Source organism: Protopterus annectens, chromosome 8.part1 (genome assembly GCF_019279795.1).
Source record: "Protopterus annectens isolate FY-2018-M chromosome 8.part1, PAN1.0, whole genome shotgun sequence".
Taxonomy (NCBI): Eukaryota; Metazoa; Chordata; order Ceratodontiformes; family Protopteridae; genus Protopterus; species Protopterus annectens.
This window is the reverse complement of record NC_056742.1, coordinates 364,088,675-364,113,233: the sequence shown is the minus strand read 5'-3', so window position 1 is coordinate 364,113,233 and position 24,559 is coordinate 364,088,675. Positions and strand designations below refer to the sequence as shown.

Genomic DNA, 24,559 nt, shown 5'->3' with positions numbered 1-24,559 from the left:
TTTCCTCCAGGAAAAAATATTATGAAAGTAGCTGGATACAGCAGCTTGAATCTCACACCTACGTCTTGACATTGATTGCTAGAATCAATCTACTCCTCTTCTGCCTGGTGTACAGTGAGTAGTCATTTTCCACAAACACACTCTCTGTACAACGTTTAGTACTTTGTGCCACAGTTTTGTCAGAATCAACTCTTTCTGTTGGTAGGATTGCATTTTTACTATTGGCGGTCTTTGCTGCTTTCTCATTAGCCAGGTTTGGAGCATACACTTGATGTGCCCTTTCAATTAATAATGCCTGCTGAGAAGTACCAGTCTTGTTGCGTATTTGTGCTTTCATAAAAAATAATAACATTCTGTTCCTTCTAGTTTCTCTAGTACAGCAGAAAATCTCAGGTTTTCCTTACATGCTCTGTCCCTTAAGTCTACTAATTTTTAAAACATCCCTTCTTCTGCAGTCTCATACTCAACCAGCTTTTTCTTCATTTTGATCTCTGATTTTTGCATTTTTATCAGCTCATCTGAGTATCTGTTTAAAGCTTCTTCCATTTTTTTCCATTCTTTTGTTGTTTGTGTTGTTATACTCCTTAAATGTTTCATTTATTTTAATCAGTTCTGAGCACATTTGACTTATTTTCTTTTCCTCTAGAATACTGGAAGTCATATCCACCAAAGTTGGACTTTGAACTGCTTTTTACTTTACAGCTGCAGGATTCTTCCCAGACAGTGTTTTCTCCTCACCCTTTGTTATTAATTTTCTTTCAGGTTCTCTGAATTTCATCTTTGCTGGCATCCAGACCGTTCACTTATTAGCAAGTAACTGAAATTTACCCAAAAAGACATATTCACTGGCTCTCTTTTCTGAGTTGCTGTTTTCACTGTGGGAGGGCTGAAATTAAGCTGTTACTCAGTGTGCAGCTATCTTGGACATCTGGTGCAATATTTCTTGATCTCATGAGACTTCAAAACAGTTAATCATGACCAATTACTAAATAAGTTTACAGACTGCAACTCCTCTCAAGAGGTTGTGCAATGGTTTCACAACTACCTGTCCAGTAAGTCCTACACAATATAAATATATACACACATTTTTCATAGGTAGGTACTAGGCTATCGTCCCAAGGGACTACGTAAGCCTAGCCAACAAGGTTCTTTGGCTTACGCCATCCAAGAAAGTTATTTTCCTGTGCCACTGTCGAGCAGAGACACAGAAGTGATCCCCGGGGTGTATTTCCTATTTCCTATCCACTCATCAAGATTTTTCTTGAAGAGTGCTAATGAACAACATTGCTTGACATAGATGGGTAGCCTGTTCCAGAGTATGAGAAGTCTCTGGGACAGGAATCTATCACTCCAGCATGTCCTGTTTATTGTGGTGACAAGGTTTAGGTCCCTAGAGCATGTAGCTCGGAGGGATTGGGATTTCTTTAGGTGTAGCATGTCCAGCAGCTCTGGGTTTGACATAGCTTTATATGTTGGGCAGAGATCACCTCAGAGTAGGCAATGTGCTACGGAGTAAAGCTGGAGATTTCTGAGATGGTCAGTGTAGGGCATTTGTTTGAAGCCAGTAATCCTCTTTGTGAGGTACTTCTGTGACCTTTCTAGCTGCTGCAGATATCTTGTGAGGTACATTCCAAAAGGGGCGTTGCACTCTATAATGGATCTAATGAGTGTCAAGTAGAATATGTATCTATATATATATATATATATATATATATATATATATATATATATATATGTGTGTGTGTGTGTGTGTGTGTGTGTATATGTGTATGTGTATATATATATATATATATATGGTTCTATCTGACTACGTCGACAAGTCAGAACGCCGACAGCGAGAACACCGCCAGAAGATCGAAACGGAGAAGACCGACGGATCAAAACCCGACGCTGAGAACATCGACATGGGAAAAGGCTGTGGATGTATGCGTAGTGACGGACGGTAGGGTGCAGTAAGGTAAGTGTGCGACTGTGATAGTTTGTGGGTTGGGGCGGGTTAAGTGAGTTAGGGTTAGAGCGGGCTAGGTAAGTGTGCGACTGTGATAGTTTGTGGGTTAGGGGCGGGTTAAGTGAGTTAGGGTTAGGCGGGCTAGGTAAGTGTCGACTGTGATAGTTTGTGGGTTAGGGCGGTTAAGTGAGTTAGGGTTAGGGCTGGCTAGGTAAGTGTGCGACTGTGATAGTTTGTGGGTTAGGGGCGGGTTAAGTGAGTTAGGGTTAGGGCGGCTAGGTAAGTGTCGACTGTGATAGTTTGTGGGTTAGGGGGTTAAGTGAGTTAGGGTTAGGCGGGTTAGGTGAGTGTGCGATAGTGGCGGACCTTAGGTTTAGGGTTTGGGTTAAGGTTGTAGGTAGTTGTGTATGTGAGGTTTAGTGTTGGTTTGTAAGGATTTTGGTGTGCTTGTGTTGTGTGTGTGCTTTTTGGACCGGGGATTTGTTTTGTTTGTTGCTTGTCGGGATTATGGTTTGTCGGGCATGTGAGGTTTCGTGTTTGTGAAATGTCGGTTATGTGGTGTCGGTGATTTCGTTTTCGGCGTTTTGACTTGTCGACGTTGTAAGATAGATCCATATATATATATGTATACACACACACACACACACACACACACACACACACACAAATATGGGTCTACTTCATTTGATCGAAAGACCATTTGACCTAAACCCATTTGATGAAAAACCTGTATTCAAAGCAGAAAACTAGAATTTGTCTCCCTCCCCAATGCCGTGTGACCCTGGAGTTGGTATATATAGTTGGGGGGGCAGCCCCCACATTGGGGGGTTGTGGGGGACGAAGCCCCCCACCTAGTTTCCTTTAAAAAAAGAAGATAAAATAAAAAGTACAGATTTTAAATGAAAATAGGTGGGGGGCTTTGCCCCCCACACCGCACCAACGTGGGGGGCTGCACTATCCCCCCCAACTATATATACCAACTCCAGGGACGCACGACATTGGGGAGGTGGACAAATACCTGTTATTTGCCTTGAATACTGGTTTTCAATCAAATGAGTTTAGGTCAAATGGTGTATATATACACACACATATATATATAGATAGACAGATATAGATGTATATGGAGCTTGTGATTATTTGTTAAACAGAACAATTTCCTACACAGGTCCTGCAAGGTTCTGCTGTTGGACCACTTCTATTCTCATTATTTAACTGTCTCCATTGGGACTTCCCAACACTTGACTGCATAATGTATGCCGATGATGTGGGCATGGGAAGTCAAGTCATGGGATTTCTACAATGATGCAGTTTGATTTTTTAAGTGCTTTGGAACTTGTTAGATAACAGCAATTTAAATGACAGCAGGTCTACTGTCATACTGGTTGGTAGAGCTCAAAACATTTAACATGACCCTATCGCTGTTATCACTGATCCCTTTTCTAACATTTTGCCTACAATCATGTCTCAGAGATTCTTTTTTTTAACATTTTTATTGAATTATCACTTGTGACATAGGCAAATTTACATTTATACAAAAGTAATCATACTGTTAAATTAACATTAACAAACATTATACTTCACATATATTGCTATATATCATATAACCTAAGTAACATTACATGAATTATTCAATTCCTGCCCCTTTTTGAATTGTGTTAGGTCCTTCTCTGTCTCTTACTGTTCACATAGAAAGCAAGTTACCAAAGTGCTCGGACAGTTTAACGTGGGCTATGCAGTATCCAGTCTCCTCACTCCAGAAGGCAGGCTGTCCATAGCCATCAATGTACACATTCCTAGGATCCAGTACAGACTGTCCCATATTGTTGTAAACTCAGCTGCTAATACCACGTTATTATAAACCACTGAGAATAAAATACAATGTATCATCAACCTAGCTAACAGTAGAGTACACCACTGCACTACAGTAAAGAATGGTAGATGGCTCACAGTTTCAGCAAGAAATGAGCTACTGCTTAACGTCCTTGCTTACAAAGCTCCATAGTACTGCATACTGTCCACCTTTAATTACCAAACTTTTTAATAAGAGATTGTAATTGTACTGTTAGAAATACAGTCTGCACTCAGTTAGCCAGACACCCTTACAAGTTAGCCACTACTGAAAAGCTTTCTCTAAAAAACTGCAGCAAACTCCCCGAAGAAGTAAGACGAATGAACTTAGTAGCTTCAAACGAGTTGATTAAACAGCATGTCTGTAAGTGCTTCAGAGATGTGGGCTGGAAGGCACCTGTAATGGCAAGGAACATTTATTTATTCTGTCTACTGACTTGACACTAGCTCAGCTCTTATCATATCCATTGAAACTCTAATTTGGAGTTGAACTGTAAACAAGTTTGTCAGTAATAAATAGTACCTACCTGAAAATTCAAAATCTGTTCCTGAATGACAGTGCAGTACTGTGCTGTGTCTACGATTATGTTACTGCCAATGCCCTGTAAATTTTTGTGTAAATAGTTCTACATTCTGTTATATTTTAGTTGTATTGTTTGGTTTCTGTGGCCCGGGTCTTGACTGAAAAGGGTCCTATGGCCAGTTCACCTACCTGGGTAACAAATGTTAAGTAAATATTGATACCTGACTCATCAAAGCCCATTCATTTGAGTCTGAAAGACCAGGTTGCCCTTAGCAACTTATATAATTTGGCAACCTGATTTATATTATTTATGATTGGTGCAATGGACAGTGCCAGTTATATGAAAGTGTGTTTGGATGTCCCCCAGTATAAAATAAATTGTTAGTAAAGTTGCCTGTTGTGCCATCTGGGCTAATTTGAGTAGGTTTTGATGTGTTGTGTCAGCATAATGAAACATTTTTAAGTCTTGATTTATTTATTAATTTGTTAAACTGGTCCTTCTCAGACCTAGTTGTCCACATTGCAGGTCACATGGGCACAATTAAATATAGTTATACGTGCATTTTAGTGTAGCTAGTCAAGTAGCATATGGAGGGGCAGACTCCCCAAGAAAACAGTTGCTGAGAAAACATGCAAAAGTTTGCAGAAGCAGACCGTTGCCCAGTATATGGCTTGGTTTAATAATTCCATATGTATTTGTGAAGATGTCCTGTTTTGGATTTTTAGGGTTCATTTCCCTGCAGCCTCTCTTCTGCTTAGGAAAACCAACATTGCTCTCCCCTTCAACCAGTGACAGACGTAACACTTCTCTAGATGGGTCTCATGATATTCTTTGGTAGTGCAGGGCCAGTTGTTTGAAGCATTTTCCTCTCAAAGATCATGTTTCACTGAGTGCATTGCTGGCTTAGTGGAATTGTACATCAGTTGTCATTCTTGCAGATGATTAGCAAAACTCCCTTGCCTCATGCTGTGCGGCATGTATTGTTACTTAAAAGAGTAGATGCGTTTTCAACAGATATATGCCAGTGAGATGAAGGAATGTGTCTCTTCTTAATAGACAGTTTTGGCCTTCTAGCTACCATCCACCCTTCTTTACAACACATATGGAGTTAATAGTGAGGCATTGTGTGTTAACAGTGATGCTTTATTTTTCTTCTCCTATCATCTGTGTACTTGTCTGTGTTGTGTACAAGTATTTTAATGGAAAAAAATTGTCTGCATGTTTTTCTGATTACATGCATGCTTGTGGATAGCTTGATGTTCATCGTGCATACAGCTGCAGTCATAACAGAAGGGTTTTCCTGCCGTCAGGCGGGTCCCCGGTCGGCCGAATTCCAAAGTCTAGGTCCGGCGTCGGTTGTCGTCGCTTCTTCCCTGACGTCAGTGCGACAGGGGTATAAAAGAACCAGCCAATGCCATTTTCTTTAGTCTTTCTTGCCGCGCGGTGCCCAAAACAGAAGCAGTTCACAAGTGCAGGTCGGCCAGCTCCTGAGATTACGAATATTTTGCAACCGAAGTCTTCTTGAAAGCTAAGTACCCCGTTGGGGAAACTTTTCTTGCCTCAGACCGATGTCAGACAAAGTTAATAATTGTATTTCATGTGGGAAGCAAATACCGCATAAGGATTTTCATTCCCTCTGCATTCCTTGTTTAGGCCCAGACCACGACGTCTCGGCCTGTCGTTTTTGTGCTACATTCAACAGACGCACCATTAAGCGTCGGGCGGAGTTCGCCCAACACTATTTTGGCAAAAAATTTAATTACATTATGTCGTCGGATAGTCCGACTCCAGTTTTGAGTAAAAGACGCAAAGATAAGGACCGACATACGAGGTCCGCGGCTTCTACCGACACCACGCCAAAGCCGACTACAGGTGGTCCGGTTCTCAGTGAGGCGCCTACGCAGCCCCTAACTACCGACGACACTTCATTGGCGGTGTCTACTGTACCCGAGGTCGCAGGCTCTTCGGCCCACACCCTGACTACCGATACCGAAGCCACTCTTGGCGGTGAAACCACCTCTCAAGATGTCTTCAGGCCTTCCTCTTCTTTTTCCATCAAGGCTTTCTCTAAGTCTAAAGCAGCCATGCATACTAAGAGACAAGCTCCACAGGGCCCTTCTCAAGGCCCCATGCCTAAAAAGCAGATGCTCAAAATGGCTGAGGATTTGATTACTCTTATCAGGGGTTCTCAACCCCCGGACAAAAGGCCCAGAGTGGAGGAAGAATCCCCCTCCTCGGACCAGGCCTCCATTATTTCAGAGCATTCTGATGACCAGGAACATTCATACTCCCCTTTTGAAGATTCGGATGCAGAGGAGTCCATTCCCTCTGTCTCCCCCCCTGAGGATTACTCTTTTGGGGAAACCTTACATACCTTGAGGGAACATTTCCACTGGGAAGGCCAAGGGTACTCAGACTCCAAGAAAAGGCTTAGGGATTTTCTCTTGCTCCCTCAGCACAGGCCTCTGGCTATACCTCCTGTCTTAGACATTCTAGATGATGTGTATTCGGAGGCCTGCCTTAACCCAGACTCTTTACCTCCAGCCCCAGTCAAGCCTGACGGGTATTACCGGGTTCCTGACTCACACCAATTCCTATACAAAAGCCATGCGGCTGACCCAGAAACTATCTCACAGGGCCCCAGGGGAATTAAGGCCTCCACTGCTAAAAATCCATTACCTTCAGAGAGAGATTCCAGAGCTTTAGAAAGGTGGGGGAAAAAAGTATACACCTCGGCCACCTTAACCATGAGAGCATTAAACTGCCAGTTCCATATGTTAAAGTACCAACAGTTTCTGTTATCACAGTTGAGAATCAAAATGTCACAACCTGAACAACCAGACTTGAAGGAGTTGCAGGATTTGATGCATAGTGCAGAACAAGTGGGTAAACATACCTTGCAATGTGGTTTTGATGCTTTAGAGGCCTCATGTAGAGCTGCTGTTACAGGATCAGTCATACGTAGACATGTCTGGCTCAAAAAGCAAATCTTACCAGATCACGTCAAAGCTAAATTGCTAGATGCTCCTCTGCGAAAATATGTATTATTTGGTGTTAAAGCTGAGGAGGTATTAAAGAAAATGGAGGAAAAGGCTAAATCAATGCAAACAGTGAAAGATTTCCTACAGGTACAACCTCCACGTTTCACTAGAAACTGGCCTTCCAAAAATTGGTCCTTTCCAGCCACGGACAGACCCCAAAGAGGTAGATACAGGCGCCTGAGGGGCAGGGGGCAATCTCAAAGATCATTTAGAGGCAGACAATGGCAAGCCCCTACACAAAGAGGTGGTGAGGATAGTTCATAGCCATTCAGAAAGCAGACCCAATGACTTTCCCCTTTGCATTCCAAGCAAAGCTCAAATGGCAGCACCTTTAGGCGGAAAACTGGCATTATTTTCGAAAAATTGGCATATTGTCACAAAAGACAAATGGATCCTGGACATTATAAACAGAGGCTACAGATTCCATTTTCACACCCTTCCAAAAATGAGAGGCATGCCAAACCTGCCACATGATCAAAGGGCAGAGGCACACAAACAAATTTCAGATCTCATGGACATGAAAGCTATTTAAGAGGTACCTACACAAGAACAAGGTCAAGGTTTTTACTCCAGACTATTCCTGGTACCAAGGAAGGGAAAAGATTGGAGACCTATTTTGGACCTTTCCATCCTAAACACATTTTTACTCGTGCCAAGATTCAAGATGCTCACATTACAGCAGCTTCTTCCCATGCTGGGCAAGGAGTCTTGGCTGGTAACATTGGACCTCAAGGAGGCATACCTGCATGTCCCAATCAGACAAGATTGCAGAAGATACCTCAGATTTCTTGCAGGTTCAACCTATTATCAATTCTCTGCATTGCCCAGAGTATTCACAAAATGCCTAGCATCAGTAATTGCCTACTGCAGACTTCAAGGGATACAAATATACCCATATTTGGACGACTGCCTGATCCAAGCGGACAGCAAGCACATACTTCTGAAACATCTGGCTTTTGTAATAATGTTGTTGAATTCTCTGGGATACACAGTCAACAAAAAGAAATCAAGGCTAATACCCTCTCAAACAATAATTTTCCTGGGTGCCAGCTTGGACACAAACACCCAGATGGCCTACCTCACGCCAGAGAAACAGGGGCAACTAACTCAATACTTCAGAAAACTAGCAAATTTCACCAGGCTGACTGCAAGGAAAATCCTGCATGCTCTGGGATTCATGGCATCTTGCATCCTACTAATCCCATGTGCAAAGCTGCATATGAGGAAACTTCAGTGGTACTGAAAAACCTATGGTCTCAACACAGCCACAGTTTGGAAACAATAATACCACTGATTCCATGTCTTCAAAAGGAATTTCTGTGGTGGGCTCAAGCATGCCAAAGAAACACAGGTCTCCCAATCTGCAAGCCTCAAGCAAATCAAGTCATCACAACAGACGCATCGGACTATGCCTGGGCGGCGCACATGACAGATCGGTGCATTCAGGGCAAATGGTCCCAAAAAGAAAAGCACCTACACATCAATCAAAAGGAAATGCTAGCAGTAATAAATGCTATTATAGCTTTCAGTGACCTTCTGCATCCAGGTCAACTATTGATAAGGACAAACAACACCACAGTCATGTGGTACATAAAGAAGCAGGGAGGAACCCATTCATACCCCCTATGCAGGCTGGCCATGTCTCTTTGGAACATGGCTCTGGAATTACAAATCGAACTTCAAGCACAGTACTTGCCAGGCAAGGAAAACACGCTGGCAGACAACCTAAGCAGAAATATGACAGATCCACACGAATGGAAGTTGCATCCTCAAGTTTTTACAGAGATAATTCAAGCATGGGGAAGGCCAGACATAGATTTCTTTGCCTCCCACAAAAATCACCAATTGGCAAAATTCTGCTCAAGGAATTTTCATCCACAGGCCTGGAGAGTGGACGCACTCTCTTTCAGTTGGACAACAATGACAGTTTATGCCTTTCCACCTATCCCTCTGCTGCCCAAAGTTCTATTAAAAACCAGAGCAGACAGACCAAAGATGATTCTCATTGCTCCAGACTGGCCAAGACAACACTGATACCCACTCCTGAGGAGCCTGACGCATTCACCACCATGGACCCTACCTCTAATGCCTCTTCTTCTGACTCAGCACAGCTTCAAAACTCTTCACAGTCAGCTGAAAACACTTAATCTGGCCGCATGGAAGATTCCTTAACTTCACAACAGACCCTACTCTCCAAGAAGGTACAGGATGTCATTTTGGAGGCCAGAAGGCCTTCTACTAGAAAAGCTTACTTCGCAAAATGGGAACGGTTTTGTGCCTGGAATGAGAAAAAGGGCCAGAATCCTGGAATACTGAATTTACCTCAAATATTACAGTATCTAGCTGAGATGCTAAGCAGTGGACTTTCATTCTCCTCCATCAAAATTCATGCCTCAGCCATTTCTGCAGAATACAACACTGATCCTCCTTTATTCTCTCACCCCCTCTTAAGACAGTTCCTCAGAGGGGCTAAGAATATAAAACCCCCAAGGAAACAACCAGTACCTGCTTGGGACCTCAATTACATTCTAGAAAAACTGACCTTGCCTCCTTTTGAGCCAGCTGCCTCACCAGAATTGCAATATTTGTCCTGGAAAACAACCTTCCTTCTGGCTATCACCTCAGCTCGCAGGGTATCGGAACTACAAGCCCTCATGGCTGTGCAGCCTTTCATCATTTTCCATCAGGACAGAGTTTCCTTACAAACCAATCCGTCCTTTATGCCAAAGGTGGTATCCAGGGTAGCTTTGAATCAGGCTATCCACTTACCTACCTTTTACCCTAATCCTCAAAACAAAGGGGAGAGACTACTACATTCCTTGGACATCCACAGACAGCTGCGTTATTATTTGGACAGAACAAAGCCTTTCAGAAAATCAGAACAACTCTTTGTGTCCTATGCTACAGGAGCTCAAGGGAAGCCAATTTCCAAACAGACAATCTCGAAATGGATAGCCCACTGCATACGCTTTTGTTACTCTTTTCATGGTAAAACTGTACCTGCAGGCATCAGATCTCACTCCACAAGGGCCACAGCTACCTCTGCAGCTTTCCTCAGAGGGGTTCCTACCAAAGATATTTTGGAAGCAGCCACTTGGAGTTCTGTGCATACCTTCTCCAAGCACTATCTCCTACCATTATACTCCAAAACTAGAGCAGGCTTTGCCACTGCAGTCTTGCAGGGCATCCTGGCTCTTCCTAGTTCCACCTAGTGCCTACCACCCCCTTTTTAGCTTTGGGATTCTACCCATCTGTTATGACTGCAGCTGTATGCACGATGAACATAGTACAGTTTTGTACCTACCATAAATGTAGATGTTCGAGTGCTAATACAGCTGCAGTCCAGGTTTCCCTCCCTCCTTCCCCTCTTGGGACAGGCCTATTGGCTAACACCTACTCATACAACCTGATTGGGGTATTCATTTATGGTGTATTTGCTTGAAGCTACTGTTTTTTGATTATATTGCATTGCATTATTACATAAATGTATGTATTGCCTTCCTTCTGGGGGCACCAGACATCTGGGGCAAGAAAAACTGAAGAAAATGGCGTCGGCTGGTTCTTTTATACCCCTGTCGCACTGACGTCAGGGAAGAAGCAACGACAACCGACGCCGGACCTAGACTTTGGAATTTGGCCGACCGAGGACCCGCCTGACGGCAGGAAAACCCTTCTGTTATGACTGCAGCTGTATTAGCACTCGAACATCTACATTTATGGTAGGTACAAAACTGTACTTTCTAGTGTTGCTAATTAGATGCAGAAAAGTTGCAGAACTGTTGATACAGCTTAACCGTTAACATTTTCTTTTTTTTTTCTGTCGTATTATTTGCAGGCAACCACTTGTACCGCTATTCAAAGGTACTAGAAGCACATCTTGGAGACCCAAAGCCTCGTCCTCTTCCAGCCTGCCCTCATTTATCATGGGCCAAACCCCTCCCTTTGAATGAGACAGCACCTAGGTCAGTGACTTAGTACAGACAACCAGAGTATCTTTTTTGAAGTTCATGCCCCTGGCATAAATGGTATAAATGCTTTAATAATCTTTAATGGTCTAACTTCTGAGATCCTTGAGTGTATAATTTTAAAATTGCTTAATTTTTTTAAGACACAGTTTTTGCTTTTACAGTCCTATTAGATGTACAAGAAAGCCACATACTTACCTTAAAAGACCTGTATTGGCACTTTCATCTCCATCACCTCTAGGACTTAGGACTGAGACCAGCTGGACGTAACTGTGTTCACAAATCTTTCTCAGGCTGCTTTTACCCTCCTGTTTACCCACAGTCCTCCACACTTAAGGACTCCATTCCAAATCTCTGAGCACCTACTTAGGGTGGAGTATATAAAACAGAAATAAGTAAGTAACCTAGAGGCATGCTCACAAGCAGAGCAGCATTTCTCAGACTCCCATGCTGGTTTGGGGGCAGTTGTGACAGACAAAACTGCCAACACAGATCTGTCATTACAACTAGGACATAGCTTTCATATCTGTCATTTGGAATTTACAGATCTGTCATTACAACCAGGACATAGCTTTCATATCTGTCATTTGGAATTTTCATTTCTGTCACATCTAGGACAGAATCCTAGGCTTATCCTCCTGCATAGTTCCACATGGAAGAATACCTAAGATAATTGCAGCTCCACAGGCAAATCTCAACTTGAAGATCCCACCCATTTTATAGTGTCTTGCAAAGGTGTTCATAAATGCCCCGATGGAAGTTGCACAGATATATTCCGTGCAAACATTCCTAAAGAAGGCTTGTGATGTGGTCAAAGACCTGGTAGTATGTGCATTAGGTGACTCAGGTAAGGTTTTGTCAAACTGTTAGTAACAGACATTTATGCGGTGTGAAAACCAAACACCTTGTGCTGCCTTTGATACTTTGAAGCCTGATTTTTTATTTTTTTTTTTGGATGAAAATAAAGCAAGGCGTTTACTCCTTTCTAATGGACTTTGTTCACTTGAAATAAAGTCTGAGTTCTCTGCAAATATCCGTACAGTGCAACAGGTGCTTCCTGTGATTAACATAATTAGGAAATGATGTGGGAAGACGTAGTGATTTTTACTATATTCACTGTTTCCTTTTGGCATAAAGGAAGTGTTTGTCCTCATGGGGTACCCTGTCCTTATGGAATACAGTAAACTCTCAGTTAACCAGCACCCATGGTGATTGGCAGATGCCAGATAAGTTTAGTTTCTGGTTGCTTTAGAGTTACTATTAAATATAGACCTGGCAAATACTGTACCCTGTACTATACTGTACCATACCATAAACAGTGTATTGATTTGATGTTAATATTGAAATACAGTAATTAAAAGCCTGGCTGGAATAATAGTAATTTAAATTTATATTTCCGCTAGAAAGCATGGCACGCGGAACGGTTTTCAAGTGGCTCACTGACTGGATTGGAATTTAATGAAATGAATAGAGAGAGAGAGAATGAATTTATATATGAAAGCAGACATGACTATGTGTGAGAGATCAGAGAGATGTATGAAAGCTGGAGAGAGAGAGTGTGTGAGAAATCGGAGATAGAAAGAGTGAGTGAATGCATGTATGAAACCAGAAGCAAAAGTCTGAGAGATCGAAGAGATGTATGAAAGCTGAAGAGAGTGTGTGTGTGAGATTGGAGAGAGAATGTGCAATCTGATGCATACTGAGTATGGAGCAAGTGTTGACATTTTAGTGATTTGATTTATTTGGTTTGATTTTTTTCTCAGGTTGGGGAGAGTGAGAATTTATTGGTGTCTTCCTTTTTAAAACTCTGAAAAAGTAAGGTATGTTTTTGTGGAGGGGGGGGAGACAAAGTGCAACACATGAAAAACTGAATTGTTCATACTATAGTGTATTTCTTCGATATTCTTCTGGTTGTTGGAGAGTTCTGGTTAACTGAGAGTTTACTGTACTAGATAACAACGATGAACCTGCTGCTTTGAAATTCTTCTGCTGGGGTGATTCCAACCAAGAAAATAGTTTTCCAAGTGAAACATTTTCAGTTCCGCTGAGGAAGTTGGTTCAAAGGAAGATAGTGTTATTTTCTCAAGAACAAAGCACAAGTCCCAATGGGGAATGAAAGATTTCAAGGATATACCAAGAGAATGCAAATTAGGAAAGTTTTGCTGACCTTTAGTGAAGTGAAACTGGTGGATAAAAATTTGGAATGGCTATTAGTTGTACTTTCCCAGAAGAGAAACTTGAGTTAATTTAATACAAATATTTCAGAATTGTAGGAACTGGAACTGTGAATGAGTTAAGTCCTCTGGCAGTGGTCCAGTCAGAGAAATGAGTGCACTATTCCTGATACCAGTTGTCTGAACAGAAATAAGACTCTAGATCCCCTTCTGTCATTTGGGTATGAAGGATTCCTGACCATCAGTGGATCTATAGCAACCACACCATCAGTTTCCGGGAGACAATGCTTGGGTGAGGATTACCAAGTAGGTTGGACAGTAGGGTTTTCGTAAGGTTCAAGAGGAGAGGTCCCTGCAAGAGTTGAGGCCAAAGCAGACAAGACCAGACTTGCTGTGGCCAAAATAGAGTTACTAGAATGACCTTATCTTTGCAATTCTTGGCTTTCTCAAGGAAAGTTCAGGTAAGAGGAAATTTGGAAGGGTATATATCAGTCCTGAAGTGCCACTTCTGGAAGGATGTATCCTTGGGACAACCTCCTGAGGGAAGAATAAAGGAGAATAAGTTGCTACATTTGGAGTTGTATAGGAAGGTGGGTAGGTCACAGCAATGCTTCCCTTATTGGTGGAACTGAATCTATTCCTTGTATTGCTTGAAAGTATTGGAGTATTCGAGACAGCCACTGATTCTTCCTGCAAGAGATGGGTTGATCTGGGGTATTAGCAGTAGCAGGGAAGTGATTGGCGGCAAAGGCCTATCCCCATACAGTCATGGCTTCTCAACAAAGGAGATGGGAGTGAGTTTCCCCATATTGTTTGTGTACCAGACCAATGCAGTTGCCAGAAGGGGAGGGAATCTGGAGCTTCAGCAAGTTGCGAAGGATGGTCCTCATTTCCAGAATGCTGGCATGCAGATTGGTTTCTTTTGGTTAGCAGTGAGCCTTGGCCATTTGCTGTCTTCTGTCTAGGGTGCAGTAAATCATTTTTTGCAAACACTGTGGTGTCCCCAGTTTGTAATACTTTTTCCCTTCTACCACAGTTTTGCTAGGAGCAGTGCTTCCACTGGTACAGTTGCATCTTTATTAATAAAGGTTTTGGCTGATTTCATGGCCAGATTTGGACCATACACACATTCTGCTTTCTCAATCAGCAAGTCCTGCTATAGAACATCAGTCCAGTTTCTTATTTGTACTTTTATGCAGTTAATCCAGTTTGTTCATTCCATTTTCTCTTGCATGTCAAAAAATCTTAGGTTTTTTCTTCATGCTTTGTCTTCTAACTGTACTATTTTAAGCAGTTTTTTTAGAAGCGTCATATTCTGCCAAGCTTTCATTCAAAGTAAACCACAGCACGGTGATCAAGGTCAACTTACAAAGGTTTACTATGGTAGTGTCGAAGCAGACTCTGTCGAATCCACTGTAGGTGAAGTCCGAAGGCCGAACGGCGACAGTGTCGAACCTAATATTGTAAAGGTACAAATTGTGCCCCTATCTCGACCCATGTTAAACCCCGTTCTGAGGTCGAAGTCTAGACGTATTTCGACAATGTTGGAATTCGATATTGTCACTTTTGCGGACGTGGTTTGATGCTCCCATCATTCAACAGAGTTCGTTCCGACTTTACCATAGTAAACCAGTTACAAACACACATACACATATAGAGAAAATTCTGTACTTAGGCTTTGCTAGACACGGAAGGCTTTCTCTGTATGTGTGTATGTGGGGGGGGGGGTGAGTCTCCTAGCTCAAAGACTAAAGCTCTTAAGGAAAAAGTCAACACCTGTCTGTCCAGAGGTCTTGTTGGTCTAGCAGCAGTGACAGCACAGTATGCTGGAGGTATTTGGTTCAAGCCCCAGTTAATATGTCAATCCAACAGTGCCTCAACAGAGGGCCTTCTCTTTATTCGTGTCTGTGTCTATTTTCTCTTATATTGACAACTTCCTTGGAAATGGCATTGAAGAAGTGCTAACGGGCCTTACATAAGTTAAATTTCTGTGTGACTTCCTTTTTAAACCCAGGAAGCTAGGAAGGGCCTCCATTACAGCAAGAGCCTTCCAAAGGGCTCTAAATTAAATGGCAGGCTTTTATCTCCATGGTATCATTGGCAGGGTTACACATTTGTACCTAAGGAACCTCTGCTATTACCACTATATTTCATTGGAAAAGTAATTCTGCTTATTCCTATGATTTACAAGGACTTCACTTGGGCAGCAGGGATGCCATTTGTTCAGCCCAAGAGGGCCCAGATGCTGATCTCAGATACATCTGCCTTAGCTAGGGGAAGTAGTGTAGGGTCTCTAACGGACATGAGACATGGCGCAACAAAGACACTGTGTCAGTCTTAAGGAGTTGCAGGTCCCCATTTGTGCCTTTTAGATGATCAGACCAGTCTGGAGGCTAGGAGTTTTCTGGAAAATCACACACAGCATGACTGCTACATGGTCATCTGGCTTGATGATGATAAACTGAGATCCAGCATTAAAAGAGAGCCTTCATCTCTGGGCAAATTTTCCCTCATAAAGCATCCATGCAGATCCAGTCCCTTTGAATGTTCAACCTAGAGGTTTTTCACAGGCCCAGGTGGAACTTAGCTTGGGATACACAATAAGCATATCTATTTACCTTCTTGCAAAATCACCAGACCCTGAAATTCTCCTTTAGATATTGCTGCACTGGAGCTCTGTGTGGATGCATTAATGGTTCCTTGGAACATGGCCTTCTGTGTGTCTTATTTCCCCACCTTTGATCTCCAGAGTACTCCAAAAGGGCCTAAACAGTTCCTGCCTAATCTGTCTGCCTTCACTTTGACTTGGCATCAGTTGAACAAAAAAAAACCCTCCACCCTCGCAGCCTGGCAGTCTGAAAGACAGGGCAGAGGTCTTGTGCATGTATTATGAAGACTAAGAAAACCAAATACCGGGAAACCCTATGTGACTGTGGTCTAGATTTTCTTTTTGGTGCAGAGATCCCAGCTGCAAGCTTAAGACATCATCTGTAAAACAAAATCCTTCTTTATCTGCCTGTTCTGTGCCTTAGGCAATGCACATTAATCTGGTATTTTGTCTGGCCTGCCTGGAAGCTCTTTTGACATCAAGAAATTTCTTCCAGGGATTCTATGTCTGAAAACACCCCAAGGAAGTTGTTGCCATTTTTCTGGAATCTGAACTTTGTCTTAAAAAAACTGAAACTCTCTCTCTCTCTATGTGAACAGCTAACTCAGTTCTAGTAAAATTATTTTCTTAGAAGACCGTTTTCCTAATGGACATTACTTCAGCAAGGAGGATTTTGTAATTGCAGGCCATAATGTGCTGAGATCCTTCCGTAGTCTTCCACAAAGATGGGGTTACTTTAAGGACTTTAAGGAAAGACCTTTATACAAGAGGTGGTCTCATGCACTGGATTTGAATCAAGGCATTTAACTCCTGGCCTTTTTTTTATTTTTCCAAATTGCTAGAACAAGGGAGAGAACTAGATGTGCATAGTCAGTTAAGGTACTATGGTGACAGAACTAAATATTTTATACAAATGGACCACTTCTTTTTTTGTTCAAGCCAAGCAATCAATGCAGACCAATAGCTAAACAAACCCTGTCTAAGTAACTACCTGGTTGCATGATCAGCATGGAGCAACTGTACAAGGGCATGTTAAGACACATTCAGGAAAGCCAGAAGATACTGTTGCTTTTTTCCACATTGTTTCAGCTCCAAGTATGTGTGAGGCAGCTATGTCATTGACATGCATTCACACATTTTCTTGGCATTGTTGACCATTCTTTACAGCAGCTGAATTAGTTTTACCATTGCAGTTCTTCTGCAGGACATGCATCTTCCTCATCACTAGATGTTTGAACAGCTAACTCATTTTTCCATATGAAGGGCGTAATATAGTTGTCTGAGTTTACAGTATGGACCTCATCTCTTCATCCCCCTTTTTATCTGTTATGATTCATTATTGTTTTTCAGGAGGCTATCATGCTCACCATAGATGTACTCTCCTTCCTAGCTTCTGTTTCTGTCCGTTCCTTGAAAGGGATATACTTTCTGCCTTTTAGAATGTGCAAGTATACTTGTTGCTAACCACCTCCATCACCAAAAAAAAAAAAAAAAAAAAAAAAAAGATCTCAACATAGTGTGGTAGTGCCCACCTTCATGCCATATGTCCTTTTGATATCCACGGTATGAGAGAAAGCTGCCCCGTTCTTGGGACATCTTAAACCTTTGGATGTCAGGCTGAATGGTCTTGCATTTGCTTGTGGAGTAATTTCCATGTTACATTTGATGCTGTAGTAGTGATCCTGTTATTTGTACAACTACAGTTAGTGAGTATTCTTACACAGCTTTGCTTTCTAGTTGTGGCTTTGTCTGTATGTGAAGTTTGTATTGTTTAAAAAAAAAAAAAAAAAGTCTCCTGCCTTCTTTCCCTGGGAAGTAGAATGGTAATTGTCAAACCAACTTACTAGCCTGACTTTATTGTGAACTGACCGTCATTGCCAGTGCCTGTAAGGAAAAACCTAACATTTCTTCAAAATGCAAACAGCAAGATATAACCCACTTTTCTCCTTGGTAATTAACCTAAAAAGCAGCAGCTGGCTATTACAAGAGAGACGATTTGGAAATAAAAATACAACTATGCCCTGTTGTGCCTTGTGAATGTTGAGAATGGGTAAAGGAAGAAGCAAAGACATGCGTCTGGAGTGTTTCTCCCCAGGCATCCGCTTAAAATTGGCTTTGTTCCAAGTCTGATTTTCCCGGTTAACAAATGTTAGATAAATAAATAAGCAAGTTTCCAGCAAGCGTTGCTCTTCCTCTGTAGTGTTCAGTACCCATAAGACAGTGGCAGCGTCTGTAATGGAAAGAAATCAGGAGGAGTGGGGTGGACAGGAGGTCCCACTAGCACTTATTTTAAGAGATCAAAGATTTAAAACACTGTCTGAGCATATGCTGACCCAGAGGAATCACTTTGAAGAAATCAGAGACCCTTTGAATGAGTACTCGACGACAATACAAGCCTTAGTGGAGAAGAATATGGAACTCTTGACATTTGCAAGAGTTGGAAGCTTGTTTAGATTATGCAGAGGCAAAATTGATGTACTTCGAAGATCAGGCAAGGAGAAAGAATCTAAGGATACTAGGTGTGCCCAAGCAGACTGAGGGTAAAAACCATGTTAAATTTGTAAGACATTTTGGAGAAGCGGACTGGGTTACCCTTTAGTGAGATGGAAGTGGAGGAGCATCAAAATAAGGTGTGTAAAAACTGCGGTGGTGGTGCTGCGATAGTGTTGTCACCTCACAGTATGACGTTGTCCTGTTCAATTCTCAGCTAGGGCGTCTTCTGTGTGGAGACATGCGTGAATGGGCGTACCTTCGTTGAAGGTTGTGTGTCAGAGCTGGCAACTCGGCATGTAAAAATCTACTGCCAATCATTAGCAGACCGGAGTTCCGCTGTGGCGACCCCTAACCGGGAAAAGCCGAAAGACACAACAACAACTTTTACTGTACAGGAATATGGCAGTTTTAGTTAATGGGGGGGGGGGGTGAATAAAACTATAAAATGAACAGCAAGTCCGTCTAATATCTATTAACTGTTTTTAGTTGTAGGTTCATAGTTGATTATTTGGGAGATGGCCCCAAGAGGTGTTTTTAAGCCTAACCATGTTTTCCCATTTGTAAATAACCAGATCAATTGTCCAGAGGTGTGTAGTTGGTGTAGGTGGCAGAATCAATTCCTTACTTATTTTCCCAAATCATCCTACTCCAGATCTCCAGAATGTCATCCCCTTCAGCAGCACTAATTCCCAATTGACTAGTTTGCAAGTACAAGGCCCTCTATCTCATTCAGCCTCACCACCAATTACCAGACTATTCTTACCTTTTGACTTTCCCAAAAAATGTTGCTATTGTTTCACATTTTTCAAATGCTCTGTTTCTGGATGCCACCAATGTACCAGTCTAGGATAAAGACATTGAGGCAATATAAATGACTACAACACCTGCACCCTTTGATACCCTCTTACCTTTTCCATCATGCTTTCTTTGGTCTCTTGGTGTGTATCTTCAGTAGTCCTCCCCAGCCAAATTCCTAGGCAGTGGTTCTGCCATATTCCCATAAGTACCAGTACTTTCCCACCTTCTACCCTGTCTGGGTATAGTTTATTGCCAGTGCCTCAGATTTTTGTTGGTTTATCTTATAACCATTTTGCTTTCCAAACGTTTTAATGTTTCCAGTAATAAAGAGATATTAATTCTGTTCTAGAGTTATAAAAACATCAGCAAACAGTGTGATCACCTTATAGGTTTTCTCCATTCATAGCCTCTAATACCAGAGTTTCTAAATTCCTATCAGCAGTGGCTCCAAATATAATGCAAATAAAAGTGTGGATAGTGCACATCCTTGCCTAATCCCTCTTGCCAAACAAAATACTGGGGAGAGCCAAGCTCAGAACATCACATGAGCTTGAGCTCCTTATATCTTGTATGTTAATTCTGCCATACTGCTTGGAACCCCACTCCTCCCCCAGTCATTAATTCAAACAGATGTACCTAACTTATCCTATCAAATGCCTCTTCAGTGCCAAACGTACCAATTCCTTCCTTGTACACGGTGCATCCTGTGTCACTGAAGTTTTAGCAATATTGTCCATCCCACAAACCCATATGGATCACAGTGTATAATACAAAGTAGAATTCTTGCCAGCTTACTAGCAATAGTAGTCATAATGAATTTATAATCATGGTTCAGAATTGATATTTGTCTGTAAGGAGGATGGCTGGGCTAGGGCCCCCCCTTATTTAAGATGACCGTTATTGCCTCCTTTCACATTTTTTTTTTTAGAGGAGACACCTTCCAACAAATCCTGAAACAGGTTCCTCCAGATTGTCGTCACCTTCCCTCACACCAATCCCCAGACCTCTACGAGAATATCATCCCCATCTCCAGGTCTTTTCTTCTTCACTATCTTAGACCATATTTCAACTAACTGCTGTATCGTAAGCTGACCTCTTCCCCCGTCAAACAGGTTCTCTCCTGAAACACTATTATCCTTACAGAAAGAGCCCTTATTGCTGATATGGGTGCCTTAGGCAGTATATAAACTGTCACTACAGTTGCTCTTTATGCCACAAATCCAACCTTTGAAAACACTCATACATCCTTTTGCATCAGTTATTAGCTCCTCAGCCTGCAGATTTAACCCCCTTCCAACCAATAACACTTCTTTTCCCCTCTGCTTTCAGAGTCTCTAACCAAACCTGTAACCTCTCCCTCCTGATTTGGCATGTTTTCTTCATCCAAATGTATTTCAGTACGGGCTACTAAGATTCTGGCATGTCTCACTGGGCTGGCCAGTCCATTCACATTCCAAACCCTAACGTTCAATGTTTGCTCCCTATGCTACCCATTAGAAGCTTCGTATAATATTTGCCATACATACTTTTAATTCTCTAGAATGGTACAGGGGCTTGATATCTTATACTGCCCTATGGTTACCATCTTTACATCAAGAAGTTACTCTTCTGTTAGAGCCAGACCTACTTCTCTCTGTGAACTATTTATATAATGCCAAACAAATATTTAACTGTATACATTTTCCCCATCTTCACTTGCAAGGCTGTAGAATCAATATCTCCAATGATACTCCCTTCTCCTGTCTCTCCAACCATCTCTGAGGTTGTTGCATCAGGGATGTATGGGCCATCTTTCCTTCTCACTCCATCATAGGGTCATAGGTGTGTACTAGGCTAATGGCCCTGGGGCCTTTACAAGCCTAGCCATAGGATTACCTTGGCATAGTGCCATCCAACCATAGTTCCCAGTGCCTCTGTCGAGTAGAGCCACTGGAGTTATCCCTGGGGTGAATTTTCTGTTTCCCATCCACTCATCAAGATTTCTCTTGAAGAGGGTCAGTGACGTGCTCTGATTGACATGTATGGGAAGTCTGTTCTGTAGCATGGGCAGTCTCTGGGTTATGAACCTGTCCCTCCAGCATGTTCTGTTAATTGTGGTATTGAGGTTGAGGTCTCTGGAGCGTGTGGTATGGAGGGATTGGGATTTCTTTAGATGTAGCATTTCTAACAGAGTTGGGTCAGACATGGCTTTGTAAGTCAAGCAGAGATTGCCTCTAAGTAGACGATATGAGACAGAGAATAGTTGGAGTTTTTTGAGTCTGTCCATATAGGACAAGTGTTTAAGGCCTAGGATCCTCTTTGTGAGGTACTTTTGCGACCTCTCTAGTTGCAGGTGTCTAGTGAGGTACATGCCAAATGGGGCATTGTACTCGATGATTGGCCTAATGAGGGAAGAGTAGAGGGAGATAAATGACCTCTTTCTTCCTGGATGCGAAACCCTTAGTAATGAGACGTGCCACATAGAAGGACTTTCTGACCACAGTGGCAGTGTGGTGATCAAAAGAGAGGTTCATAGGTAGATACTAGGCTATCGGCCCAAGGGCCTATGTAAGCCTAGCCAGCAAGGTACCATAGCTTACGCCACCCAAGAAAGTTATTTTCCTGTGCCACTGTCCAGCAGAGACATAGACGTGATCCCCGGGGTGTATTTCCTATTTCCCATCCACTCATCAAGATTTTTCTTGAAGAGTGCTAATGAAGAACTTTGTTTGACATGGATGGGTAGCTTGTTCCAGAGTATAGGAAGTCTCTGGGACAGGAATCTATCCCTCCAGCGTGTCCTGTTTATTGTGGTGACAAGGTTTAGGTCCCTAGAGCGTGTAGTTCGGAGGGATTGGGATTTCTTTAGGTGTAGCATGTCTGACAGCTCTGGGTTTGACATAGCTTTATGTGTTAGGCAGAGAGCACCTCGGAGTAGGCGATATGCTACAGAGTAAAGCTGGAGTTTTTTGAGGTGGTCAGTGTAGGGCATTTGTTTGAGGCCAGTAATCCTCTTTGTGAGTTGCTTCTGTGGCCTTTCCAGCTGCTGCAGATGTCTTGTGAGGTACATTCCAAAAGGGGTGTTGTACTCTATAATGGGTCTAAATGAGTGACGAGTAGAGAGGAACAATTACCTCTTTTTTTTCCTGGATGAAAACCCTTTTATAATGAGGTGTGCCATGTAGAAGGACTTCTTGACTACTGTGACGATGTGACTATCAAAGGAGAGCCTACTGTCCACCTGGGTCCCAAGATCTCTTATCACGCATTCGGTGTTAAGTAGATTGCTGTCTATGTGGTAGTTCATGGATACAGAGTTTTTACCAAAGGGGATGACACTGCACATTTTGGCATTGAGCTTGAGGCCATGGCTCTGACACCAGGCATCTGTCTCAATGAGGCCCTTCTGTAGGATGTCCACATCATTTGGGGACTTGACTATGGCTCCTAGTTTGCAGTCATCTGCGAACTTCATTAGCCAGAGGCCTTCTGTGTTAGCCTGTACTTCAGAGAAGTAGATACCAAACAAGTGAGGACCCAGGACGGAACCCTGTGGTACTCCACTTGTCACTGCTTTGAGGTCAGATTTGGAGTCTGCAACTTTTACAGTGTGTGGGTTCTGTCAGTGAGCCAATTGGCAACCCATCTTGTGACGTAGGGATTTATACCTAGTTTAGTGAGTTTAGCTATAATTCCAGAATAGGTGATGGTGTCGAAAGCCTTGGCGAGGTCAAGATAGGCTGTGTGAACCACCTTACCCTCATCCACGGCTTTGGTGACTGCCTCAAATAAGTCGATCAGGTTCAGGAGGCATGATCTGCCTTTCACAAACCCGAACTGGGTGGGATCCAGAGTTTGTAGGTTACCAATGTCTTTGTTTGTGAGTTCTATGATGATACGTTCCATGGCCTTGCAGACCAGGCTCGTCAGGTTAATAGGTCGATAATTCCCGGGATCAGTGGTGGCTCACCCTTTGTGGAATGGGATAACTGTTGCTGTGCTCCATTCAGTGGGCACAAAGCCTGATGCAAGGTTATTATTGAACATGGTGCTTAAGTGGGGAGCCAGTTTGTTCTGAAGTTCGTGTAAAACGCAGCCTGAGATGTTGTCCGGTCCCATGGATGCTGTGTTTTTGGCTTTAGAGAGTGCAGCTTTTACCTGCATAGTTGTGATTACAGGGACTCTGCATTCTTTCTGTATAGATATGGGCCCTTTAGGGGGTGAGAGGGGGGTAAAGTTAGCACTGAACCGATCTGCCAGGATGTTGGCAATATCAGTTGGTTCTGTAATTTTCGTGCCTTTGTGCTGTAAACCTGTGTTCCTAGATCTCTTATAATGCCTTCTGTGTTCGGTGGACTACCTTCAGTGTGGTAATTCATGGGAACTTAGTTTTTCCCAAAGGGGATAATGACACATTTTTTGGCATTGAGCTTAAGGCCATGGTTCTGACACCAGTCGTTGGTCTCAGTGAGGCCATTCTGTAGGATGTCAACATCACTTGGGGAGTTAATAATAGCTCCCAGTTTGCAATCATCTGCAAATGTCAGCCAGAGTCCCTTCGTGTTGGCTGGACGTCAAGAAAAGTAGATACTAAACAAGAGAGGACCCAAGACCGAACCCTGTGGGACTCCACTCATGACTAGTCGGCAGTCTACTTTCACACTGTGGGTTCTATCTGTGAGCCAGTTTGCAACCCACCTAGTGATATAGGGGTTGATGCCAAGCTTAGTGAGTTTTTCTATGATTCCTGAGTAGGGAATGGTATCAAAAGCCTTGGCCAGATCAAAGTAGGCTGTATGAATCACCTTGCCTTCATCCACAGCTCTGATGACTTGACTCAAAGAAGTCAACCAAGTTGAGCAAGCATGATCTGCCCTTCACAAAACCAAACTGTGTGGGATCCAGAGTTTGGAGATTCCCTGTATCCTTATTTATTAGGTCCATGATGATGCGCTCTATAGCTTTGCATATCAGTATCAGACTTGTTAGGCTAATGAGGCGATGGTTCCCAGGGTCTGTAGTCACTCCTCCTTTGTGGAGAGGGATGACTGTAGCAGTGCACCATTTGGTAGGGACAAAGCCTGAGGTGAGGCTGTGATTGAACAGGGCACACAGGTGAGGTGCCAGTTTACTCTGTAGTTCATGTAGAACACAACCAGGGATATTGTCAGGTCCCATATA

The 24,559-nt window shown here is 42.7% G+C and overlaps 1 protein-coding gene across 1 annotated transcript in view; it reads left to right on the top strand.

Moving 5' to 3' along the window:
* Positions 1–24,559, top strand: part of MBTPS1 (membrane bound transcription factor peptidase, site 1) — a 1,726,871-nt gene that overhangs the window by 1,639,701 nt on the left and 62,611 nt on the right. The window contains exon 21 of the mRNA XM_044081940.1: positions 11,197–11,323. Coding sequence (XP_043937875.1) covers positions 11,197–11,323 — 127 coding nt within the window. The remainder of the gene's footprint in view (positions 1–11,196; positions 11,324–24,559) is intronic.